We start from the raw sequence: 19,881 nt of genomic DNA, 5'->3' as shown, positions 1-19,881 counted from the left end.
CCACACTGACCCTCCAAAAAGCATCCCACCCAGACTCAGCCGCTACCATCTCCCTGTAACCCTTCATTTCCTGTGACTAACTCACATAGCCTGCACATCTCTGGACACTGAGACAATTTAGCACGGCCAATTCACTTAACCTGAACTTTTTTGGACTGTGGGAGGAAACCGGAACACCAGAAGAAACCCATGCAGACACAGGGAGAATATGCAAACTCCAGTCACCCGAGGCTCGAATAAAACCTGGGACCCTACTGCGTGTAAATTTGCTGCATTGTTTCCTACATCACAACAGTGACAAAACATCAAAAACTGTAAAGATAAACTGGCAGGCCTTGAATTAATATCTCTGCTGGATGGTAGCTACCTGCAGTACACCACTGCAAGGTCACCTGACAAAGATAAAGTGTGGAGCTGGATGAACACAGCAGGCCAAGCAGCATCTTAGGAGTACAAAAGCTGACGTTTCGGGCCTAAGAGCTTAGGCCCGAAACGTCACCTTTTGTGCTTCTAAGATGCTGCTTGGCCTGCTGTGTTCATCCAGCTCCACACTTTGTTATCTCAGATTCTCCAGCATCTGCAGTTCCCATTATCTCTCACCTGACAAAGAGGCTATGCTCCAAAAGCTTGTGATTTCAGATAAACCTGTTGGACTATAACCCGGTGTCGTGTGACTTCTGACTTTGTCCACCCTCCATCCTACACTGGCACCTCCATGTTATCTTATATTAAAGACAGAGATGAGGAGAAATTTCTTATCTCGTGAATCATTAGTGCTTGGAATTCTCTTCCCCTAAGTACACATAGAGGCTGGGTCACTTAATATGGCTAAAAATAATTTAGACAAACTTTGACAAACAATGCAGTCAAAGGTTGAAGGGTGGGCGGGGGGCAAGAAAATGAAGTAACAGACACAAACAGATTATCCATAATTTTATTGAATAGTGGAGCAGGATGGAGTGACTAGTCGCCTACTCACACTCCTAAACCTTAGGTTGTTATTTCCTTAAAACCCACCCTAGTGAACCTGGCAAAAATTGCCTGAAAACATGAAGACTAGGAAATTACCAAGTTTGGTTCTTGGCCAACACTAAGTTAGCCATTCCAGAGTATCATTACCTTCTGGCTTCGGTTCCATCCACGGAATCCTTTGAACTGCCAATAACTCATTATAACCATAGTCTGTCACCTTTAACACAAATCTTCCATCTACCAGACAATTCCTGGATTTCAAACGCCCATGAACCAGGTCACGATGGTGAAGAAATTTCATACCCTGTGAAATGAAGATGATGAGCATGAAACCCAAAGAATTCCAACTGTTGTTTCAAATCTCATGTCCCAGCAAAATGTGAAAGAGGTGATCAACATGCATTCCTTAAACACTCAACTAGAAAGTCATAGAGGCTGGGTCACAGACTCTAGCCAAGGCTGAGTTAGCAAGACTCTTGACTGAGAAATGAGTCTAATGTTGTGGAGGCAGACAGAAAAACAAGGTTGAGGTCGTAATCACATCAGCCATGATCTTATTGGGAATTAGAGGTAGCCTTATTGAAACATACAAAATTCTTAGGGGGCTTAACAGGATAGATGCAGAGAGGATGTTTGCCCCATGGGAGAGTCTAGGACCAGAGGATAAAATTGCAGAATAAGAAGTCGCCCAAGAAAAGTTTCTTCTGAGTGGCATTCTTTACCAGAGAAAGTTGTGAGACTTAAGAGAGATTTCTAAATAGGGCGGCACGGTGACTCAGTGGTTAGCACTGTAGCCTCACAGTACCAGGGACCTGGATTCGATTCCAGCCTCGGGCGACTGTCTGTGTGGAGTTTGCACATTTTCCCTGTGTCTGCGTGATTTCCTCCAGGTACTCCAGTTTCCTCCCACAGTCCAAAGATGTGCAGGTTAGGTGGATTGGACATGCTAAGAATTGCCTGTCGTGTTCTGGGGTGTGTGGGTTAGAGGGGGATGGGTCTGGATGGGATGCTGCAAGGGGCAGTGTGGACTTTTGGGCCAAAGGGCCTGTTTCTACACTGTAGGGAATCTAATCTAATCTAATAAGGGAATCAAGAGTTAGAGGGAAAAGGCAGGAAAGTGGAGTTGAGGTCTATCAGATCAGCCACAATCTCAATGAACAGCAGAGGGGACTTGATGGGCTGAGTGGCTAGGGTTTTGCTAATGGTTACTCCCCACGTGCCTCCTTCCACCCAAACTCATCCATCTCTGTCAGGCTATCCATTCTTGATGTGTTGAACAATGAGACTGAACTCAACAGATAAGGGAACACTTAGCTAACAGTGGCCATATAACATGACTGAATTGAACATTAAGCTAAGAGATGGAAGAGCAAGTCAGGAACTGACAAAGCAGATGTCAGCAGGATGGGTCAGTGACAAATCCATTACTGGGCATTATTATCAACTGAAGAAAATGTATGAATACTGCGGGCTGTTAGGATCTTCTATTCTACCAAAAAGGACAAGGCATGCAATAAACAACAGCTTAAAAGTGGGAGTCCAGAAAGCAACAATTAGATGATCCAAGTTTCATAGAAATACTTTCATTAAAACCCTACAATGTGGAAACAGACCATTCAGCCCATCAAGCCCACACTGACCCTCCAAAGAGCATCCCACCCAGACCCACTTCTGTACCCTAACCTTGAAATCCTGCATTTCCCATGGCTAACCCACCTAGCCTGCACATCCGTGGACACCACAGAGCAATTTTGCATGTCAGTTCACCATAACCTGCAAATCTTTGGACTGTGGGAGGAAACCAGAGCTCCTGGAGGGAGAACGTGTGCTCGCAGTTTGCAGTTCCCGGGAGTGGAATTGAATATATGGGTCCCTAGTACTATGATGGAAGGTGTCATTCAGAGTGCTATCAAACAGCATCTGCTCAGCAATAATCTGGTTGATGACTCCCAGCTTGGGTTCTGTCAGGGCCATTCAGCTCCTGACCTCACCACAGCCTTGATTCAAACATGGATAAAAGAGCTGAATTTCAGAGGTGATATGACAGTGACAGCCTTTGACATCAAGGCTGCATTCAACCAACTGTGGCATCAAGGAGCCCGAGCAAAACTGAAATTAAAGAGAATCATGGGAAAACTTTCCACTGATTGGAGTCATACCTGGCACATAGGAAGATGGTTGTGGTTGTTGGAGGGTTGGTCTTCTCAGCTCCCCAACATCTCTGCAGGAGTTTGTCAAGGAGCAGTCCAAGGCCCAGCCATCTCCAGCTGCTACAGCAATGATCATCCCTCCATAAGGTCAGAAGCAGGGATGTTCGCAAATGATGGAACAATGTTCAGCAGCATTTATTACTCCTCAGACACTAAGACAGGCCATGTTCAAATGCAACAAAATCTGGACAATATCCAGGCTTGAGCTAACAAGTGCCATGTAACGATCACGATTCACAAACACCAGACAATGACCATCTCCAACAAGAGACAATCTAACCATGTACCTTGACATGCAATAATGTTACCATCACTGAATTCCCCACTATCCACATCCTGGGAGTTACCATTGACCAGAAACTCAACTGGACTCACTACAGTGGCTACAGAGCAGGTCAGGGACGAGGAATCCTGCAGTGAGTAACACACCTTCTCATTCCCCAAAGCCTGTCAAACAAGGTACGAGTCAGAAGCGTGATTGAATACTTCCCAATCATCTGGGTGGGTGCAGCCCCAAAAATATTCAAAAAGCTGGACACCATCCAGGACAAAGCAGCCCAAGTGGAATTGCGATGCTCAGTTGTAGCTAAAAAATGCACTGCAGAAATTCACCAAAGAATCTTAGACAGCACCTTCCAAACCCATGACCACTTCTGGAAGGACAACAGCAGCAGATACATGGGATCACCAACCCTTTAAGTTCACCTCCAAGCCATTTACCATCTCAAGTTGGAAATATATCACCTTTCAGTCACTATCGCTGGCTCAAAATCCTGGAATTCCCTCCCTAACAGCATTATTATGGGTTTATACTACAGCATATGGATTACTACAGTTCAAGAAGGCAGCTCACCACCACCTTCTCAAGGGCAAGTAGGGGTCAGCAACCAATTCTTGCCAGCCAGCGATGCCCATATTCCACATGTGAATAATAAGAAAAGAAAATGCTTGTCTCCAAGTCACAGAACAAGATTACAAGAATTTGCAAATTTCAAGGTAGAATAAGGTAAGTTTACATTCTCCTATCTTATTAAATCCTTTTCTGGGACAATTTGGTCTTATCAACAGAGGTAGGCAAGTTACTACAGGAAAAAATACATTTATATAGAACAGCTGTGCTTTACATCAGCTTTGGTTTAATTCATATCAACTAAGAAGAGAAAAAAATTACATTTGGCTAAATATAATCAATGTTTTCAATTTAACTTTCTCTCTTTATAACTGTAAGGCTCCTTAGAATTTTATTCCTCACTTACATCCTTTACCCCTTAAGCCACGCAAAACTTACGCCTTCGAGAAATTTTCCAATTCCATTTTGAAAACCTCAATTGAATCTGCATCTATGTAAGCAGCTCATTCCTAAACTGTGGCTGTACAAAACCACAGAAGCATAGAAAATAGGAGCAGAAATAGGTCATTCAGCCCTTTGAATCTGCTCCACATTTCATTATGATCATGGCTAATTAGTGAACTCTTGTACCCTGTTCTTGTTTTCTCCCTATACCCTTTGGTCTCTCTTGTGCTACGATCTATGAAAACATTCAATATTTTGGCCTCAACCACTTCCTATGACAGAAAATTTCACAGGCTCCCCACCTCCTGAAGAAAGGAATTTCTCCTCATCTAAATCCTAAACCGTCTATACCATACCTTAAACAGTGACCCTTGGATCTTAATTCCTCTTAATCCCCCAATTGCCTTTGATTCTTCTGCCATCCATCTTAAATTGGCATCCCCCAGTCCCTAACCCTTCGACCTGAGACAATTTTTCTCTTTCCTTTTACTGTCTAGAGCACTCATGAATTTGAACACATCACTAACTCTATACATCCCATGTTTCATTCAAAAGAGACACTTCGCAAGCTTTCTAAAGTCTATTTACCAGAATCAGGTCGAGAAGAAGGGAAGATTTGAACATCCAGTCAAGCTTCATGTCTTTATTTGCAATGAGGTCCTCCAGACTACCCCTGGAGCAATACTCCGTGACGATTGCGAGGATACCACAGTCTTGGAAAAGCCCCAGGAATGGATTCACATTTTCGTGTCTCATTTCCCGGATCTAGAAAGATCGCTTTATTACAAAGGATTTACGTGATTGAAATAGGCCATTCAGACCTTGGTAGACAATTGCTTAGCATTATTGAGAAATTATTATTATAGCAAGTGCCGAACTGTGATGAAGCAGCAAATGAAACAAGTCACCATGAATGATAAAATATTACAAAGTACACTAAAGTAATATAAAGGATCCAACAGTTTTGAACATTTCAGCTAAAAATGCAGAATGATAATGTAAAGTTTGTCATATTCAAGAGCAATGTCGAGTTCAGATCATTAAATTCTCAATTAGACTGCTGCGCCTTGAGTCTAGAAATTGGGAGGTCGTGTTGCAGCTGTACACGACATTGGTTAGGCCACTATTGGAATACTGTGTTCAATTCTGGTCTGCCTGCTATAGGAAGGATGCTGTGAAACTTGAAAGGGTTCAGAAAAGATTTACAAGGATGTTGCCAGGGTTGGAGGATTTGAGCTACAGGGAGAGGCTGGATAGGCCGGGGCTATTTTCCCTACAGAATCAGAGAATGAGATGTGACCTTATAGAAGTTTATAAAATCAGAGGGACATAGATAGGTGAATAGCCAAGGTCTTTTCCCCAGGGTAGTGGAGTTATCGAAAACTTAGAGGGCATAGGTTTAAGGTGAAAGGGGACTGATTTAAAAGCGACCTAAGGGGCAGGTTTTTCACACAGAGAGTGGTGCATATATGGAATGAGCTGCCAGAGGAAGTGGTGGAGGCTAGTACAATTACAACATTTAAAAGGCATCTGGATGGTTACATAAATAGGAAGGGTTTAGAGGGATATGAGCCAAATGCTAGCAAATGGGACTAGATTAATTTCAGATACCTGGTCAGCGTGGACAAGGTGGACCGAAAGGTTTGTTTCCATGCTGTACATCTCTATGACAATTCGTTTTGTTTTGTGTATACAAAAGGTGTCTTTTCTTCTTATTCTATTGCACACTTACATTTGCATGGCTGTGACAAGAGACAGTAACAACAGGGGGTGGAAATTCAGAGTTTTCCAGTTTCCCCAGCTTTCACACATATGCTATTAATTGAGCTCACTCGGTTAGTTGGATGGCAAGTTTGAGATGCAGAGTGATGACAACAGCATGGGTTTAATTACCACACTGGCTGAGGTCACCTCAAAAGGGCTCTCCTTCTCAACTTCTGCTCTTGCCTAAGATGTGTTGACCCTCAGGTTAGACCACCACTAGCTATCTCTCTCACTCACTAATGAGAGAGCAGCCCTATGGTCTGGTAAAAGTATGATAACTTTACATTTTGTAATTTAGTTACAGCTCAGCAAAGGTCTATACAATAGTTTAAACACTGAAAAGATGGCATGAAAGAACGCATAGCAGCATCATGTCCAGTCATGAGAGTAAAAGATTAATTGCTGGAGAAATACTGGAACTATCCAATTGATGAGAATGGCAAAGATCTTTACATACGAATACCATTAGAAACCAGGATAAGCTAACAGTCAAAAATGTAGACAAATGAAACATCTTTACCGATAAATATTGAACAATGGGTTCTTTAAAGGCTGAAAGCATAAGGGATTAATGAAAGGAGCATAAAATATCACAAAAATCAACTAGGTACAATTTCAAATTGGAATCTTCACTGAAATAATTAAGATTAAATGAAACATCAATATATGAAATTGGGAGAAACATTTACAAAACAGGGAGCAGTCCAAAAATTTCTTTAAAAAAAAGACCCTTGCTCTGAATATTCAGAAGTATTGAAAACCCTCAGATAATACTCCCACTGGAGAAGATATTTTATACTTTTGAGACTTTAAGTGTTTAAATTATATTTTCAGATATTCCTGCATGTTCTTGTATTTTTGAATAGCTGTAAATTACATCAAACACGATTTGATATTGTTTGTTAATTTGTTAATAAAATTGTCAAATTAACACTTACATCTTTCTATCACGACAGAAACACATCCTAATATCTGTATACTTTCTGAGGTGGGGAAGGGTATTTTTCTGAAGAGAGAAATCAAAGACCTTAAAGGGAAGTTTCTAGCTTAGCTAAGGTTTATTAAAAACCAAACAGGCTATCTGGAAGACAGTTACATCATGAGGGAGCTTTTTCTCCTGTTTTGACGGTGACCCAAAACTTACAAATCCAGTATGTGGAGGTGCCAGTGTTGGACTGGAGTGGACAAAGTCATAAGTCATTTGACACCAGATTATAGACCAATAGGGTTATTTGAAATTACAAGCTTTTGGAGTGATAGTTCTTCATCAGGTGAAATGTCTTGAGCTGAAGAAGCACAAGTTTTCAGGAAAATACACCTGTTTCAAATTAACTCTAAGTAAAACCTACAAATCACTTCATTTCTGCATTTATTCTGTCACAGTTTTCCCTGCTTTAATCTCCCATTTCCACACCTATTTGGTGTTGCCCATAGACTTGGATATTGCATTTCCTGAAACTCTAATCAAATTCTCTTTCGCCTTTTATAGCTCATGTTTGGTATTTTCTGCCAACTCCATACGGTAAATAAAAAGTCAATGCAACATCATCCTGCCCTGGACAGGGTACAAAAGTTCTGGGTTCAATCCTTCATCCATGCTTAATAATCTGCTTCCAGGCATGAGTCTATTATTGAGTGAAGGTACAGGGACCCACACACTGCAGAGTTAAAGATAATGGAATCAATGAAATGGTGATCGATGGGAAAATGAATCACTGACTTGTTACAGTGCAAAATGAGGCCGTGTAGCCCATCGTCTCTGCACCAGCTTTCTGAACAAGCACTTCACTTTGTGCCATCATTCACCTTCTCCCAGTACCCTGACACATTCTTCCTTCTCAGGTAACAGTCTGATTCTGCATTCAATACCTCCATTGATCCTGGCTACTCCACATTCACAAGCAGTGCATTCCAGACCCAAACAACTCACTAAGTGAAAAGGTATTGCCTCATGTCACAACTGAATCTTCTGCTAAAAACTTCAAATCTGCATCCTCTTATTCATGACCTTTTCATGATTGGGAAGAAGTTCTCTATGCCTCCCCTCTGCAGAAGGCAGCAGCAACTTAAAATATCAAAATGGAGTTGGTGGGACAGACGCAAAGAAAGGCTGGAGGTGCAGGGACAAGCAGACAAAGTGATTGAAGGTGGAGGGAGTGCCATTGAAATACTGAAGATGAAAAGAGAGAAACTGAGGGATTGGAGATGGAGGGAGAGACACTGAAGGATTGAAGGAAGAAGGGAAGATACAATGGGAGACTGTAGATGGAGGGACAAAAATCGCTGAGGAATTGGAGATGGAAGAGGAGGCTAAGGAATTGAAGACAGAAGTACCAACACATCACTGTTGTTGCGTTCAGACAAGGAACACAGTTGGCCAACTTAGCAGAACTAAATTAATCCACTTTGGACAAGTCAGAAATGGGGACTTTTCCACTCCTGGTTCTGAAACATAGGAATTAAAGAAGAATAACTCACCTTAGAGAACACAGTTTTGGTCAAAGGTTTGACCTCAGTAAATGTTCCATTTCCGATCCTCTTCAGCCAAACGCAGTCTCCCTGTCCCATTAAGATTGCAAAATATATCAAAAAATTAGAATCAAAAAATAGTACAGTCCCATTGAGCATGTACCAACTCTTTGAAAGCTCTTTTTCAATTTATGAATTAATTCATTCATAAGTTAGTCCCACTCACCACAGCCTTGCACATATTAGATATGAAGAAAGGTTGAATAGATTGGGTTTGTTTTGACCAGAGTGCAGGAAGTTGAGGTGTGACCTGATACAAGTTTATAAGATTGTGAATGGCATGGACAGAGTGGAAAGTATGGGGCTTTCTCCCAGAGTGAAAGGGTCAATTACTAGGGGACACAGTTTCAAGGTGCAGGGGTGAAGTTTAGAAGAGATGTGCGAGACAGGTGTTTCACACAAAGGGTGGTAAGTGACTGGAACATGCTGCCAGAGGTGGTAGGAGAAGCAGATACAATTGCAGCATCCAAGAAGCACCTGGACAAATACATGACTAGGAAGGGAATAGAAGGATACAGACCCTATAAATGAAGACAGTTTTAGTATGGAAAGGCAAAATGTGTCAGCACAGGCTTGGAGGGCTGTGCGGCCTGTTCCCGTGCTGCAGTATTCTTTGTTCTAATGTATATTTGCATTCTCTCGAAACCAAAGAACAGGATCACTTGTTCTCAGAAGCAGAAGTTGCACGAGTTGTAGCCTTTCCCAAAATATGTAAACACTAGTAGCTCTGTTCCCACAGCTGAAACAGAGTTGTTTATCATTCCAAAGTATTGTGACATAGTACAGTATTTATTACAAAAGATCAGAGATGACATTACACAATGACTAAAAGTTAAAGTTAAAAAGCTACTTTGGTTCCAGCCATTTATGAAATGTAAGAACATAAGAAAACCCTTCAAATTTGATCTACCATTTAATAAGATCATGGATGATCTACCATCTCAAATCCATTTACCTATTCCATGCTCCTCAATTTTTTTACTGTCTGAAGAACACTCAATAACTGAGCATAATTAGCGCTCAAAAGATAGTGAATTCCAAGCATCTGTGTGAAGTAATTTCTCCTCTGCTCAGTCCTGAATGGCTGACCCTTTATTCTAATACATTAGCCCCTTAATTCCCAATGTTCCAGCCAGTGGAGAAATATATTCTCAGTATCTAAATAAAGTTTGAATGTGCAAAGCTTCAGTGAAATATTTCCTCATTTTCCTGGCTCCATTCACCTCAATCCTTCCCTCTACAGCAACCCATTCAACTCAGGAACCAGTGAAGCCTCCTTGCACCTTCTTTTAAGTTAACAGACCTTTTCTTAGTTAAGCTCTTCATAACTCAGCCAGACTATGAAGACTGGTGCAGGAATTAAAGAATTTGCATTTTTATAGTACCTTTCATGACATCTTCATGTGGAGGAGCAGAGGGATCCTGGGGTCCACATCCACAGTTCCCGGAATGCTGCGACCCAGGGGAATAGTGTTGTTAAGAAGGCGTATGGTGTGTTAGCTTTCATTAATAGACGGATTGAGTTCAAGAGCTGTGAAATTATGCTCCAGCTATGCAAAAGCCTGGTTTGGCCACATCTGGAGTATTGTTAACAAAGTGTGGAGCTGGATGAACACAGCAGGCCTAGCAGCATCTTAGGAGCACAAAAGCTGACGTTTCGGGCATACACCCTTCGTCAGAAAAAGGGTCTAGGCCCGAAACGTCAGCTTTTGTGCTCCTAAGATGCTGCTTGGCCTGCTGTGTTCATCCAGCCCCACACTTTGTTATCTTGGATTCTCCAGCATCTGCAGTTCCCATTATCTCTGGAGTATTGTTTCCAGTTCTGGTCGCCCCATTACAGGAAAGATGTGGAAGATTTGGAAAAGGCGCAGAGGAGATTTACCAGGGTGTTGCCTAGAATGGAGGGAAGGTCTTACAAGGAAAGATTGAAAGAGCTAGGGCTTTTCTCTTTAGAATGACGAAGGATGAGAAGTAACTTGATAGAGGTGTACAAAATGATCAGAGGTATAGATAGGAGTAGACAGCCAGAGATTTTTATTAGGGTGGAGGTAGATATTACAAGGGGTCATAGTTTCAAAGTGAGTGGAGGTAGATATCAGGGAGACTCCAATCGTGGTAGGGGCGTGGAATGCATTGCCAGAGAGGGTAATGGAGTTGGCCTCATTAGGGGCATTTAAGCAGCTATTAGGTTGGCATATGGATGATAGTATAAGGTAGGGGTGGAGGTTAGATAGACCTTAGGGTTAGGGTAAAATTTTGGCACAACATCATGGGCCGAAGGGCCTGTACTGTGCTGTACTATTCTGTGTTCACACCTCACAAAAGCACTTAATAATCAATGAAGTCCATTTCTTGACAGGTAGGCTCTGCTATAACGCAGGGAGAAAAACATTTCATTTTTTATTTGTCCATTTATGATATGGGAGCATTGCCCACTAACTAACCCATCCCAGAACTGTGATTGTGAGCAACCTTCTTTCAGTCCATATTACACAGGTGCTTGCACCATCTGGCGTGCTTTGTTACAACTGAGTGACTTATTAGAGTATTTCAAGGACAGTTAAGAGTCTGCACATCTTCAAATCACACATAGGTTAGATCAGGAAGAACAGCTGAACTCCTTCCTGGTCACAGTTTTATAGCAATCTTTCTTTCAGTCTCACTAGGTCAAAATCTTGGAACTCCAGACCTTTTGGCACTGTGTTGGTGTTCCTACACCATACGGGACTGCAGCGGTTCAAGAAGGCAGCTCGCCACCACCTTCTCATGGGGCAATTAGGGATAGACAATAAACACTGGACTCAGCCAGCAAGGTGAATAAATTGAAATCTAGTTTTTTTCCCCCCAGAATTGAGATGTCTGAAAGTCGGGGGGGGCACACATTTAAGGTGAGAGGTGGATGATTCAAAGAAGATGTGAGAGGGAAATTTTTTTTAAACACAAAGTGGTAGGAGTCTGGAACACATTGCTGGGGTAGTGATGAGGCAGATGCGATAGGAGCTTTTAAGAGACTTTTAGATAAGTACCTGTATATGCAAGTGTTGGAGGGATAATAGACCAAGGGGAGGCAGAAGGGATTAGTGTAATTTGGCTTCACGTTTGGCACAACATCATGGGCCGAAGGGCCTGTTCTTGTTCCTGGATTTTAACTCCAGTCTCCTGATCATTAGTCCAGACCTCTAGATCAATCCAGTAAAATATCCCTAATATCACCTTCATTGAACTGCAGAGACACAATTGCAAATTATTGTACTAACTTAATAGGCGCCACCTGCTGCAGATCTGAGAGAGAATGAGGATGTTACCTCATAAATGGCAACGTTGCTGGTATCTGGAGTGGCTGCCGTGAGACTTTTCCCAGATATCGAACGCTTGGGTGTCTTTGGGCTTTTCACGTCTGAGACACTTCTCCCTAAAACAGACGTTTCATTCTCATTGTTCAGTCTCTGAAAGCGGACATCAGCAGAAAGATGTAAGAATTTCTCAGAGTTTAACAGCTCATCACCCATTGGGCTTGCACTTTATTGCTACAAGTCCTCACAGTCCAACCAGACCATACGGTTCCACTCTCTTTAAAGAGAGACGACTGGTAGTGGTTTAACCCAAGGGTCACTGTAGAAATTGTAATGAGGTCAGCTGGGGGACCTCACAGAATGAGCTCTCTGATTGGGGCTGTTAACCTGGTCCAGTCAGGGAGCCATTACTGACAGATATAAACAGGAATGTTAGAGGTTCTGTTCAATAAGAACTGGCTCTGAGGAAGCCAAACCAGTGTCAAGTGTTATGCACATGTAAATTAAGGGTGACTTGGTGACAGGATACCGGCCTCTGTGGAGCTATTATAGTCACAACACCTCAGGCAAGCAGAGAGGTTAAGGAGAGTCCTTCATGGTAACCTCAGCTGGTATGGGAATCGAAGCCATGCTGCTAGCATCACAAACAAGCCACCCACTAAGCCAACTGTCCCGCCCTTCTAGACATTTCACAAGGCAGCAGTGCTTTGGTTGAAATAAAAACAGAAGATGGTGTTGGAGAAACTCAGCAGGTCTGTTAGCATCTGTCAAGAGAGAAAGCAGAGTTAATGCTGAGTTTCTCCATCAATTTCCATTTGTATTTCAAATCTTCAGCATCTGCACTTTTTTGCTTTTAGTGTCTTAGTGGAGCTTGCCATAGACAAAGGCTACAAGACCTCCATACCTTATGGCTGAGCTGTGCATTAATGAATGCCAAATCATCCAGCTTTAGAATGATTTTGTTGGGTCCTGTTGACCGGTGTGGTTTCAGGAAGCGTTTCCTATGAAATGTCAACAAAACAGATTACATCGTTCTCCTGCCTGGTGACTTTCTTTTACTTTATTGCTATGCCCAGGTTAACCCAAACCCAGCTCTGCCATCCTCAATGTGCTAAGCATGTCACACTGGGTGGGTGGAGCTGACGTACTGTCTGTCAAAATGCTGTTCTAAAACACAGTGGCCTGTTGCCTTACACTCTCTTCCAACGTGGCAAAAAGAAACAGCTTTTGTATTTCATGGATGCCCAAAGCTTTTTGTTTACAGGCAATGGTGCATTTCTTTTCATTTGAGACATACACACAGTTGTATTTTAGGCCAACATGGCATTCAAAAGGAACACAGCAGGATCCCACAAACAATACTGAAATGGTGATCAAGTAAAACAAACCTTGTGATGCTACATGAGGGATATCAGGCAACAAAGGGAAAGGGAAAACTCCCCCTGCACTTAGATCGTGGCATCTACTGGAGAGGGCAGGGACCATAGTTTAACATCTCACTTGAAAGACAAAACTAGTGCAGCACTGCCTCAGTAATAAACTTCCCACAGCATGGCATTCCCTCAGTGCGCCGTTCCCCCAGCATTGGCCCTCCAACATTGTAGCACTTTTTCAGCACTGACCCTCTGACAATAGCATACTGTCCTTAATACTGAATTGGGAGTACTAGCCTAGGTTTTATGCTCGGGTCTTTGGTGTGAGGAATTCTATGTCTGACTTGATGGCTCAGAGGACAGATAGAGAAAGATGAAGGGACAGTGACCTTACCCCAACTTTATGGCCACTGTTCGTCACTGTTGGAGGGAAAATGCCCTGAAGAGGGAGTTAGGACAATGCAACCCATGTCCTCATGGGTAACATAATTTATTCAACATTGTTATATATTTTTAAGGAAAATAAATTAATAACTAATTAAATAATAGGCAAAAGAACTAAAGAAAAAGCTAATCTGTAATATTAAGCATGGAGACCCAATGCAGATACAATAGGCCAAATGACCTCCTTCTGTCTGGCAGTTTTTACATTTCTGTTGGGAAATAAGTGGGATAATGCAAATGGGATAAAGCACAAAATGACCAAACCTGAAGGAATAGATTGTGGCTCCACAGATCAGAATCACACCAGAGACCATGGTAAACAACAGCAGCACAAACATTGGGTCTAATCCTAGGCAAGAGAGAGAGACAATTCATTATTCCATTGGCATCAAAGACATCTTCCCACCCAGTTTCAATCATTTACCAATACATCCATGTCCAGTCCTGAGTCACGTGTTGTAAACACTCTTGGGGACTATCACAACATGCTAGTCCTCCCTCCTTCATGGCATGTGGGTATCACTGGTGAAGCCAGTATGTGTTGCCCATCCCTAATTGGCCCTTGAACTGAGTGGGTCACTTGGGCACTTTGGACTCCATTTCCTAACCCTGTTGCAGTTAAGAGTCAACTACATTGGCTGTGGGTCTGGAATCATGTGTGGGCCAGACTGGTAAGGGCAACAGATTTATGTCCCTAAAGCGGATGGAAGACAGGGTGGTTAAAAAGGCATTTGGCACACTTGCCTTTAATACTCAAAGGACTGAGCAATGGAATTGAGGTTATATAATACATTGATGAGGCTCTTCTGGAATACTGCATCCAGTTCTGGTCACCCAGTTACAGGAGGGATATTATCAAGCTGGAGAGGGCTCAAAAGATTTAGCAGGATGTTGCCAGGTATGGAAAGTTTGAGTTACGGCTGAATGGGCTGGTACTTTCTTTCACTGGGGCGTAGGAGGTTGAGAGGCAATCCAATAGAAGTTTATAAAATAATGAGGGGTATAGATAAGGTATTGGTAGTTGTCTTTTCCCCAGGATGGAAGATTTCACAACCGGGGAGCATATTTTTAAAGTGAGAGGAGAGAGATTTTTAAAAAAGACATGAGAGGAAAATTTTTTATGCAGGAGAAATGAACTTCCCGAGGAAGTAGTGGATGTGGGCACAATTACAACATCTGCTGAACAAGAACCAGCTTAATGAGCCAACCAACCACAACATCCACAACCCGAGCTACAAATCTACTCTAAAACCTTAAAGGTTCACTGAGTTGATCCTGGGTGTGGATGGATTTTCTTATGAGGAGAGGTTGAAGAATTAAGTAAGAATCTCTTTAAAGGTCGAATGAAATTCTTAAAGGTGGTGATAAGTTTAGGGAGGGAATTCCAGGAGGTTTACAACCTTGACACGGCCATCAGTGGCAGAGTAATTAAAAAATGGAAGGTGCTAAGAGGAACAGAAGGTGTTGTAGGCTGGAGAAGAGATGAGGGTCTTAAAGGGATATGATACCAATGGCGGTTTTTAAATTTTTACTTGTTAATTTTTAAATTGCAACCAATCTTACCTGCTGTACAGACTTCCTTGGAGTCAAACCAGCAGTCAGCATCTGTTCCAGGGATTGACCCATGTGGGAAATGGATGTTAGTGCCAAGGTAATTCAAGGCTCCTGTAGCCATGTTGACTGAGTGGGTTGCCTTCAGTTGACTATCCGTTCCATCAGTGTCCAAAACCACATAGTCAGCAATGACAGTTCCATCTTTGTCTGTCTGCAAGGCCTGGTTAAATCCTTCAAATTCCATCCCACTGGTGTGCTGGGCGATGCTTGTCCCAGTCACCCACCTACTTCCCTGGTAGGCACTGTCCGTTGCTTTGGCCAAGAAGTATATTGCATTGTAGATGGTGCCAAATAATGGGGAGACCTGTTGGAAGAAGCACAGGCTAACAGCGCATTCTGAATAAAGGGAAATGTATAGGACAGCACAGGTTGAGGCCATGCATCCCATCTGTCTGTACTGGCTTTCTGAAAGGGCTGCCAGGCTTACACATAGAATTATCATGCACAAGAGCTCAATCAGCTCATCATGTCTGTGCTGTCTCTTTCTGTAAAGGCAACAGAGCTACTTCAGATCCCCTCACCCTCTTCTCAATCATTCTGGAAATCCTCTCTCTTCAGGGAAATTAATTATCCAATTCTATTCCAAAGCCATGGCTGAATCTGCTTCCACTCTCTCAGACAATGCCAAACTGCCATCTGTTGTCCTTGACCCTTGACCCTGTAATTTTCTGTAAGACACTGCAGCATTTCATCTCCTTTGACAGCATTATTCAAACTCCTGACCTCTGCCACCTTGAAGGACAAGGGCAGCAGGGAACGAGTTCTGCTCCAAGCCAGTCATCATCCTGACTTGGAAAGATATTGCCATTCCTTCAGTGCTGCTACATCAAAATCCTGGTACGTCCTCCCCAAAGGCATTATGGGTCAATGCACAGCACATGGACTGCACCACCCTTCTCAAGGATAACTAGAGATGGGAATTAAAAGCTGGAATAGCCAGTGACTCAAACAACCGATGTGGAAATAACTGAAATATTTACTCAAGTTAAATCATTAAAAATAAATGCTTGAGTTATTATCACTATACATTCAGTAGGAGGTTGCTGTCCGCAACTGGCACGCTTCCCTCATGCAACAAGTACTTTGAAAGTACTTGAGATAATGGGAACTGCAGATGCTGGAGAATTCCAAGATAATAAAATGTGAGGCTGGATGAACACAGCAGGCCAAGCAGCATCTCAGGAGCACAAAAGCTGACGTTTCGGGCCTAGACCCTTCATCAGAAAGGGGGATGGGGAGAGGGAACTGGAATAAATAGGGAGGGAGGGGGAGGCGGACCGAAGATGGAGACTAAAGAAGATAGGTGGAGAGAGTATAGGTGGGGAGGTAGGGCGGGGATAGGTCAGTCCAGGGAAGACGGACAGGTCAAGGAGGTGGGATGAGGTTAGTAGGTAAATGGGGGTGCGGCTTGGGGTGGGAGGAAGGCATGGGTGAGAGGAAGAACAGTTTAGGGAGGCAGAGACAGGTTGGACTGGTTTTGGGATGCAGTGGGTGGGGGGGAAGAGCTGGGCTGGTTGTGTGGTGCAGTGGGGTGAGGGGACGAACTGGGCTGGTTTAGGGATGCAGTAGGGGAAGGGGAGATTTTGAAACTGGTGAGGTTAACATTGATACCATATGGCTGCAGGGTTCCCAGGCGGAATATGAGTTGCTGTTCCTGCAACCTTCGGGTGGCATCATTGTGGCACTGCAGGAGGCCCATGATGGACATGTCATCTAGAGAATGGGAGGGGGAGTTGAAATGGTTTGCGACTGGGAGGTGCAGTTGTTTGTTGCGAACTGAGCGGAGGTGTTCTGCAAAGCGGTCTCCAAGCCTCCGCTTGGTTTCCCCAATGTAGAGGATGCCGCACCTGGTACAGTGGATGCAGTATACCACATTGGCAGATGTGCAGGTGAACCTCTGCTTAATGTGGAATGTCATCTTGGGGCCTGGGATAGGGGTGAGGGAGGAGGTGTGGGGGCAAGTGTAGCATTTCCTGCGATTGCAGGGGAAGGTGCCGGGTGTGGTGGGGTTGGAGGGCAGTGTGGAGCGAACAAGGGAGTCACGGAGAGAGTGGTCTCTCCGGAAAGCAGACAGGGGTGGGGATGGAAATATACCGGGGGTGGTGGGGTCGGATTGTAAATGGCGGAAGTGTCGGAGGATGATGCGTTGTATCCGGAGGTTGGTAGGGTGGTGTGTGAGAACGAGGGGGATCCTCTTAGGGCGGTTGTGGCGGGGGCGGGGTGTGAGGGATGTGTTGCGGGAAATACGGGAGACGCGGTCAAGGGCGTTCTTGATCACTGTGGGGGGAAAGTTGCGGTCCTTGAAGAACTTGGACATCTGGGATGTGCGGGAGTGGAATGTCTTATCGTGGGAGCAGATGCGGCGGAGGCAGAGGAATTGGGAATAGGGGATGGAATTTTTGCAGGAGGGTGGGTGGGAGGAGGTGTATTCTAGGTAGCTGTGGGAGTCGGTGGGCTTGAAATGGACATCAGTTACAAGCTGGTTGCCTGAGATGGAGACTGAGAGGTCCAGGAAGGTGAGGGATGTGCTGGAGATGGCCCAGGTGAACTGAAGGTTGGGGTGGAAGGTGTTGGTGAAGTGGATGAACTGTTCGAGCTCCTCTGGGGAGCAAGAGGCGGCGCCGATACAGTCATCAATGTACCGGAGGAAGAGGTGGGGTTTGGGGCCTGTGTAGGTGCGGAAGAGGGACTGTTCCACATAACCTAGAAAGAGGCAGGCATAGCTGGGGCCCATGCGGGTGCCCATGGCCACCCCCTTAGTCTGTAGGAAGTGGGAGGAGTCAAAAGAGAAGTTGTTGAGTGTGAGGACGAGTTCAGCTAGGCGGATGAGAGTGTCGGTGGAGGGGGACTGGTCGGGCCTGCGGGACAGGAAGAAGCGGAGGGCCTTGAGGCCATCTGCATGCGGAATGCAGGTGTATAGCGACTGGACGTCCATGGTGAATATGTGGTGTTGGGGGCCAGGGAATTGGAAGTCCTGGAGGAGGTGGAGGGCGTGGGTGGTGTCACGGACGTAGGTGGGGAGTTCCTGGACCAAAGGGGAGAAAATGGAGTCCAGATAGGTGGACATGAATTCGGTGGGGCAGGAGCAAGGCTGAGACGATGGGTCGACCAGGGCAGGCAGGTTTGTGGATTTTGGGAAGGAGACAGAAATGGGCCATGCAGGGTTGGGGAACAATGAGGTTGGAGGCTGTGGGTGGGAGGTCCCCTGAGGTGAAGAGGTCGTGAATGGTGTTGGAGATGATGGTTTGGTGCTCGGGTGTGGGGTCATGATCGAGGGGGCGGTAGGAGGTGATGTCGGAGAGTTGGCGTCTGGCCTCGGCGATGTAGAAGTCAGTGCGCCATACTACCACTGCGCCACCCTTGTCTGCGGGTTTGTCCATCATGGGCCTCCTGCACTGCCACAATGATGCCACCCGAAGGTTGCAGGAACAGCAACTCATATTCCGCCTGGGAACCCTGCAGTCTAATGGTATAAATGTGGACTTCACCAGTTTCAAAATCTCCCCTTCCCCTACTGCATCCCTAAACCAGCCCAGTTCGTCCCCTCACCCCACTGCACCACACAACCAGCCCAGCTCTTCCCCCCGACCCACTGCGTCCCAAAACCAGTCCAACCTGTCTCTGCCTCCCTAACCTGTTCTTCCTCTCACCCATCCCTTCCTCCCACCCCAAGCCGCACCCCCATCTACCCACTAACCTCATCCCACCTCCTTGACCTGTCCGTCTTCCCTGGACTGACCTATCCCCTCCCTACCTCCCCACCTATCTTCTTTAGTCTTCATCTTCGGTCCGCCTCCCCCTCTCTCCCTATTTATTCCAGTTCCCTCTCCCCATCCCCCTCTCTAATGAAGGGTCTAGGCCCGAAACGTCAGCTTTTGTGCTCCTGAGATGTTGCTTGGCCTGCTGTGTTCATCCAGCCTCACATTTTATTAACTTTGAAAGTACTTAATTGGTTATAAAGCATTTGGGTTATCCCAGGACTATGAAAGGCACTACCAAAATTCTAAGTTCCTTTTCCGTCCAGTCTATTATATTTCGTTACATGTACCACATCATGAACAGTAAACTAGTAAAATCTTTAAACCCCATGGTGCAGAAAGAGGCTATTCAGCCCATTCTGTCCATACCTATCTTTGGAATGATTTATCCAATTCATCCCAGTCACTTTTTCCTCACAGTCATATAGTCAAACAGCATAGAAACAGACCCTTTAGTCCAACCAGCCTATGCTGAACCTAATTCCAAATTGAACAAGTCGTGCCTCCCTGTTCCTAGCCCATATCCCTGCAAACCTTTCCAGTTCATGTACTTATCCAAATGTCTTTTCAACATTGTAACTGAACTCACATCCACTATTTCCCCAAGAGGTTCATTCCACTTTCGAACCA

General features: G+C 44.4%; 1 protein-coding gene across 6 annotated transcripts in view; it reads right to left on the bottom strand.

Annotated features, from left to right (window-relative positions):
* The window catches only part of LOC125448831 (retinal guanylyl cyclase 2-like), a 60,706-nt gene that overhangs the window by 20,068 nt on the left and 20,757 nt on the right, over positions 1–19,881 (bottom strand). For all 6 annotated transcript variants that reach the window (XR_009443434.1, XR_009443436.1, XR_009443435.1 and 3 more), the window contains 7 exons: positions 15,443–15,797; positions 14,144–14,228; positions 12,967–13,063; positions 12,075–12,215; positions 8,719–8,799; positions 5,065–5,241; positions 1,120–1,276 (listed from right to left, as the gene is read on the bottom strand). Coding sequence is in view for 3 of the 6 variants with exons in the window: in XM_059642543.1 (XP_059498526.1) it covers positions 1,120–1,276; positions 5,065–5,241; positions 8,719–8,799; positions 12,075–12,215; positions 12,967–13,063; positions 14,144–14,228; positions 15,443–15,797 (1,093 nt within the window). In the remaining 3 variants the exon portion in view is untranslated. The remainder of the gene's footprint in view (positions 1–1,119; positions 1,277–5,064; positions 5,242–8,718; positions 8,800–12,074; positions 12,216–12,966; positions 13,064–14,143; positions 14,229–15,442; positions 15,798–19,881) is intronic.

The sequence above is a fragment of the Stegostoma tigrinum genome, chromosome 45 (genome assembly GCF_030684315.1).
Source record: "Stegostoma tigrinum isolate sSteTig4 chromosome 45, sSteTig4.hap1, whole genome shotgun sequence".
NCBI lineage: Eukaryota > Metazoa > Chordata > Chondrichthyes > Orectolobiformes > Stegostomatidae > Stegostoma > Stegostoma tigrinum.
This window is presented reverse-complemented; position numbering and strand designations above follow the sequence as displayed.